General features: G+C 36.5%; 1 protein-coding gene across 1 annotated transcript; it reads left to right on the forward strand.

Annotated features, from left to right (window-relative positions):
- The first annotated feature begins 1,655 nt into the window (after window positions 1-1,655).
- LOC110937012 (pescadillo homolog) lies at window positions 1,656-6,983 on the forward strand. Its single transcript, XM_022179424.2, has 13 exons — window positions 1,656-1,804; window positions 1,893-1,978; window positions 3,332-3,580; window positions 3,669-3,794; window positions 3,959-4,043; window positions 4,140-4,250; window positions 4,348-4,441; window positions 4,527-4,753; window positions 5,773-5,880; window positions 5,962-6,083; window positions 6,150-6,369; window positions 6,435-6,641; window positions 6,724-6,983. The coding sequence occupies exons 1-13, from the start codon at window positions 1,781-1,783 to the stop codon at window positions 6,811-6,813; spliced, it is 1,749 nt and encodes a 582-aa protein (XP_022035116.1). The 5' UTR covers window positions 1,656-1,780; the 3' UTR covers window positions 6,814-6,983.

A 6,983-nucleotide genomic window follows, 5' to 3' on the forward strand; every position in this document is an offset into this window, starting at 1 on the left:
TACAAAAGAATAAACCGTTAGCCTCGCCACGGAGGGCCCCGGGAGGGGGATCCTTGACCAAGCTCCGGCGTGAGAGTAAGTAAACTTGCCGGAGAGGTGGAGGAGTCTATTCCGATGAATATGATCACCGAAATGTTTCCTCAAAGGTGTGAATCCAATAAATGTGATATATACGGTATATGTGGTTAATGTATGAGAATATCGGTCGGAAGTAAATGCTAGGATAGTAAATGAGAGTGGAATAAATGAGATAATCTGAAGATGATACCTCGATGATCCCTGTGGTTATCCTTTTTGGTTCTTATATAATACCTAGCTCTTATCCCACATGTGAGATATTTCATCCGGGTCGTCCAACGGGTTCTGCGGGCTTTCGAGGGGTACAGACACGTGTCTGACCCCTAACGGTAAGATGATAATCTTATTTAATGTTCTAGCCGGAGAAGTACAGTTGCCAGCCAGGATCCTCTTCTTGTCAAGCATTAAATGAGACCTGCTTTCTCTGATCATGGTTTTCCCGCTCATTACAATTGAAGGGAACCTTAATGGGCAAGGCAGCTTATTTTTTGGGCCTATTCGTAGTTGGGCCCGCATAAGGGTAGCCAAAGCGGGTAAAATGGGGTTTCCCATCGGCCCGTCATCATCATCTACACTTAAATTAACGATTGACTAAATCCTATTTCATTTCTTTATTCCAACACATAAACCTCACAGGCAAGGTTATTACTTAATTAACCGCACTCTAATAAGATTAATATACATTGATTGCATCTATCATGTTCATTTGTTCTATCATTATAATATTATATAAAACTTATGAGACTATGAGGTATGCTTAAAAGTAAAGGATAGTTGCTGGAGATAGGAATGCGTGGCGGATTCATTTTTTTTCCCAAATTCCTTTTGTTAGATTATCACTATTTTTTTTTAAATCATACAAGGTTCTCACTATTTTTTTTCCAAACTGATTGGGTTCCTGGGAACCCATAAAATGTTGATAAATCCGCCACAAGCTACACCTTTTGCAACGGTTAGGAAAAAAAATAATTCAACTTACATTAGTGACGAAAATCTAAAAGCTACAAACAACAAAGAAGTAATGTTGTTTGATATATATATATATATATATATATATATATATATATATATATATATATATATATATATATATATAATGTAGATTGTTTCTCATAGTCTTAAACTCTTGACCCCTAAAATTGGCGCAAAGAAGTGATGCCGTTTGATATATTTAATAACGTAGATTGTTTCTCACAGTCTTAAACTCTTAACCCCTAAAAAAACAAAATGAATTTTTTCTATAACCGGAACCGGGTCCGGTTTTGGTCAACAAAGTCAACAACCGATTCCGGGTACCTTCGGGTATTTTACCGAGTTTAGACCAGTTTGGCCGGTTCGGGTCTGAGTTATGACTGGGTAGAGGTGGAACTAGTTCCCGTGGTTCTGGTTCGGTTTCAGTGCAGTTTCTTTTTCTTCGTCCGGGTCCATAACTAATCTGTACCCGCGATTCAAGTAGGGTAGAAACCGGTTCTGGGGTCATACTTTTTGAAGCCCATTTCGAAAAACACAGCAAAGCCCAATAAACCCAAAAAAATACAACTTGGGCCCGAAGGTACCCTTTTGTTCCTTCAACAACAATATCGCTCCTGTTTGTATCTATATCCAACCAAATTATTAACGAACCAGAAAACCCTAAAAACTTTTAGGGTTTATCAAAACCGTCATCTTTTCATCTTTCATTTCAACAAGCAGGCAATCCACCATGCCGAAGCATTATAGGCCTGCTGTAAGTTCAAATCATAATCAGAAACTTAATCCGTGCAAATCTCAAAGAATTTGTTCTGAATTTATCTCTATTTACTTGTAATTTGCAGGGGAAGAAGAAGGAAGGTAACGCTGCTAGATACATCACTAGATCGCAAGCTGTTAAGTATCTTCAAGTCAGTCTATCCGTTTTCAGGTATTCATTTTGATTCGATGTTACTTTTGGCAGTTGATTAACAAGAACAAACATAAGTTGTGTTAATTGTTAAGGTGTTGCGAAGTATAAGCGTTAATAAGTATTTAGAAGTTTTGGTGACCGTGAAATGACTAAATCAGAGATGCAAAGTTTCTTATTTTTCATAAAATTTGTATATTAGAACTCTATTTGATAGATTTATTAGATTATTTGGGTAAAACGGGTCAACTATGAAGACCTCGGGTCAACTCTTCTAGAAAATGTGTTTGTCGGTTTGACCCGAAACTGACTTGAACTCATTTAGACCTATGTTGTCAAATGCGCACTCAACGCTCATTGGCCTTGCCCGGAGCTTAGGCGCAAGGTGCTTAAAAAGCTATGCTTTTTTAAGCGAGGCGCATAGCATATAAAAATACCATTTTTAGTGGTTTTAGACATGTTTTAGGCTTGTTTAGGGCTACTTTAGGCTGTGGGTCCAGGCCCTTTTTTTGGATGGTTAGACCAGTTTGCCCCGAATTTTGCTGGAATCTCATTGGAGTCTGACCAAAATCTGGACGGAATCTCATTTGAAGATCATTGAGCATTTGGATGGAAGCAAGGCGTTTTCTCAGGGCCCAAGTGCGCGCTCGAAGGGCTTTTGACAGCATAGATTTAGACTAAACCCAAACTCGCAATACGTGCTTTGTCGTAATCATTAAACCTATTAGGTTGTTTATGACATTGCTTAAAAGATAAAAGAAAAATGCACGTGAAGTTTTATAGTTTAAACACAATTAATTGAACATATGTTCATATTTGTGGTAAATTTGTATATAGAAGATTAATATGCAGAAAATATTTAAAAATAAAAAATTCAGGTTAAACGGTAAACTGGTCAATACACAAAACCCTTGATAGAACCGTACAGCAAAATGTGTTTGTTGATTTGACCCGAAAGTGACCCAAACTCTCTTAGACTAAACCGAAATTCTCTTTTATCAATTGCTTAAAACTGTTAGGTAGTTTTTGGCATAACTTGAAAGATAAAACAGATATGAGCGTCAAGTTTCTATACTTTAAACATAGTTATTTCACACATTTTTATTTGTCACTGTGACATGTTATTTTAGAGGATTAAAATACAAAGAAAGTAATATAAATAAAATTTCAGGTTAAAGTGGTCGTTTTTGTGTCAACTCGTGCTGTTTTCGGGTTCATGTGGTTGACACTTGACACACGTGTCAGGTTTCAATCCACCAATGAGCGAACTCGCCCCATTTGGGACCAATAGGATGTAGACAACCCTAAGATGGGAGTGTTCTTAAGATAGAAATGAAGATTAATCGTTAATGTTGTGGTTGTTGAATTCAACAGGAGATTATGTATCTTCAAAGGTGTTTTTCCGCGGGATCCAAAGAAGAAAGTGAAGGGAAACCACCACACCTACTATCACATGAAAGATATTTTGTTTCTTAAACATGAGCCGCTTCTTGATAAGTTCCGTGAGATGCGTGCATATGAGAAGAAAGTCAAAAAAGCAGTGTCTAAGAAGAACAAAGATCTTGCCGAACGGTTGTTGACAAGAAAGCCTACTTACACTCTCGATATGCTTATTCGAGAAAGGTTATTCTCACCATATCCAAATTTTAACTCCCTATTCTTAGCTTCTGTTATATATCAATTTCTATATGTATTTTGTGTTTGGCTTTAGATATCCGAAGTTCATTGATGCATTAAGAGATTTGGATGACTGTCTCACAATGGTACATCTTTTTGCCGCTTTACCTGCTATAGAAAGAGAAAATATTCAAGCTGAAAGAATCCACAACTGTCGAGGGTATGCGTTGTCACGTTGATATTTGATATACATATATAGATAGATAGGGGAGGGTTATCTTGAGAATCACGAGAATGAAAAAACCAATCAAAATCAAATTTTTTTTTTTAAATACAAACTTCATTATAATTATTTTAATTTCAATGGTATTTATGTTTCATTAGGTTAAGCCTCGAGTGGCAGGCGTATATCTCTCGCACACATAAATTGCGAAAGGCTTTTATATCAGTGAAAGGGATATATTACCAGGTACAATGATTTCAACACATCTGTTTTTTTTTTTTTTTCAATCATTTGCGCATGTAATTTTAGCTAACACGTGTTTGCCAATCAACCCATATTTAGGCCGAGGTTGAAGGTCAAAAAGTCACCTGGTTGACTCCTCATGCACTCCAGCAAGTCATGCCTCAAGATGTGGATTATAAGATTATGCTTACCTTTTTGGAATTTTACGAGGTTTGTGATTAACTGATTACTAATAATCAAAGTTTCATACTTCTGTTATATATTTTCACTTGGTACTTATATATACGATTTTATTTTAATATGCCAGACTCTTCTTGGTTTTGTTAATCTTCGACTCTATCATTCAATTAAGTTGAAATATCCACCTATTCTTGATCCTCGATTGAAAGCTTTAGCAGCCGGTATGAACTACGAACCTGAACTTGCTATAACATGAATAAGTTGTTGCGGGATAACTTTTTTAAAATCGTTAAACTTTTTGTGTAGATTTATATGCTTTGACGAGATATGCTGATGCTAAAGATCGAACAATTGGAGCAAATAACGAGGAATCTGAGCTTAGGTTAGCACAGCTTCAGGACCAACTTCCTGCTAATGAACCTGGTGCTTTAATGCACCTTGTTGAAAACGTTGAAGATGATAACGAAGATGATGAAGAAACAAAAGCCTGCAAAACACTCTTTCAAAATAAAACATTTTTCTTGGGCCGTGAGGTAAGATTATTGTTTCCATATTATACATAGAGTAAACTACACGAATGGTCCTTTTTGTGTGGTTTACCAAAATTTTGGATTTGGTCCCTAGCTTTCCAAAAGTACACGAATGGTCCCTATGATTTGCACTTTTTAACGCATTTAGTCCCCAACCAACAAATCTAAAGGTGTCCAACTTAGGGACTAAATGCGTTACAAAGTGCAAACCAGATGGACCATCCATGTACTTTTAGAAAAAGCTGGAGACTAAATGCGTTACAAAGCGCAAACCACAGGGACCATCCATATACTTTTGCCAATAGCGGTCGCTATAGGGAATAACGTTGCGTATAGGTCAGTCATAGTTGTCAATAGCGGCTATAGCGCGCTATGTAGCGAGGCGACCAAGTGTCGCTATCTGGGTCATAGCGACCAATAGCGTTAATAGCTACAGTTAGGTTTTTTTTAATGTAAATAGCAATTAGATATAGCTATAAGATGGCTGGATTTATAGGTTTTTGTTAAATATACATGTAAAATAGCATATAGACCAAGGTATTTTGATATAATATACATATAAAAACATTCAAAATTCTTTTTCTAGTGTATCACTATTTATAAAATAGCGGTCGCTATTTGTCTCTATTCGCTATGCAGCATATAGGTCCTTTGTTGCTATTTGTCGCTATTCGCTATTAACAACTATGGTATAGGTCGAAAGTCGCTACAGGGTATTTAGCCATAAATAACGGGTTTTCAATTATTATTTTTTTTTAATTCGAATATAAATAGCGATTAAATATAGCTACAAAATAGCCGGATTATATGTATTTGTTAAATACACATAAAAAATTAAAAAAAAAAAAGAATTCTAATGTATATAAATAGCGGTATGTAGCATATACCTTATCGATATTTGTCGCTATTCGCCATTAACAACTATGCTAGGGACCAAATTCAATATTTTGTTAACCACAGGGACCATCCATATCCTTTACTCGATCTACAATGTCATAATGTGTCTGTGTGTGTTTATTTAGGTTCCAAGAGAATCATTGCTATTTGTGATCACTGCATTCGGTGGTGTGGTTTCATGGGACGGTGATGGAGCTCCATTTGAGGAATCTAACCAGGACATCAATTATCAAGTACGTTGAATATTGAAAAGTTACCATGATATATATCTCTAGACATCCATATTCATCATCATATGTTGGCGTTTTTTGTAGATCGTCGACAGGCCAACTCAAAGCCACCGGTTTATATCAAGAGACTATATACAACCACAATGGGTATTCGATTGCATAAACGCGCGAATCATACTACCTACCGAAGATTACATGGTTGGAAAGTAAGTGTTCGAATAAAAAACCATTATTTTATTAGTTTTAGATGCTAAACGTTATGTGTTACTTAGGGTTCTACCACCGCATTTGTCACCGTTTGTCGACAACGAAGCAGAAGGGTACGTACCGGAGTATGCGGAAACAATAAAACGGCTTCAAGCTGCCGCAAGAAAAGAGATCCTCCCGATGCCAGGTGGCGAACACGAGGATCTCGAGAACGCTCAGAGTCTTCTTGCTGAGGGGGTTATTGACCGGACAGAAGCTAAAGTAGCCGCTGAGAAAAAACAAAAGGTTGTTACTTTTTTTATATATTTTTTCTAATTTGGAATTTTAATTAAATGTGTCGGTGGCTGCAGATGGCGCTTCAGGAAAAGCAGTATCATCAAGAGCTAAAGAAGGAAATGGAGGGAATGCAAGACGCACCAGATCGTAATATCGATGACGTTAAAAACGACAGTGAAGAAAATACGGATATGTCGCCGCAGCAGCTTGTTAAGGACGATGAGAATATGACGATGGTTTCAATGTCTCGTAAGAAGAGAAGACTTTATGAAGCCATGAAGGTAAGTTTAATTCTATCTCCATCACTTTAACAATATAATTTGAGTTGAAGTAATGATATTTATATGTCTTTTATTTTTTCAGATTTCCCAAGGAAGAAAGAAAGCGAACGTGGAAACTCTCGAGACAAGGAAGAAAAATTTAAAGAAAAATAAGAAAGTAACATCAGATTAAAAGCTGATATATGAATCGGGTTGCTGTCTTTACGAGCGGTAATTTAATTTTTGTAGCTGCTTTTATACTGCGTGTTGTTAGCTGTTTTTTTTGGAATGATTCTCTTTGTTGATCACTTACTGTTTTTGTTGGAACTTATTGAAGTTTACTGTTTTGAATTCCGTACAACA

Source organism: Helianthus annuus, chromosome 4 (genome assembly GCF_002127325.2).
Source record: "Helianthus annuus cultivar XRQ/B chromosome 4, HanXRQr2.0-SUNRISE, whole genome shotgun sequence".
Classification (NCBI taxonomy): domain Eukaryota; kingdom Viridiplantae; phylum Streptophyta; class Magnoliopsida; order Asterales; family Asteraceae; genus Helianthus; species Helianthus annuus.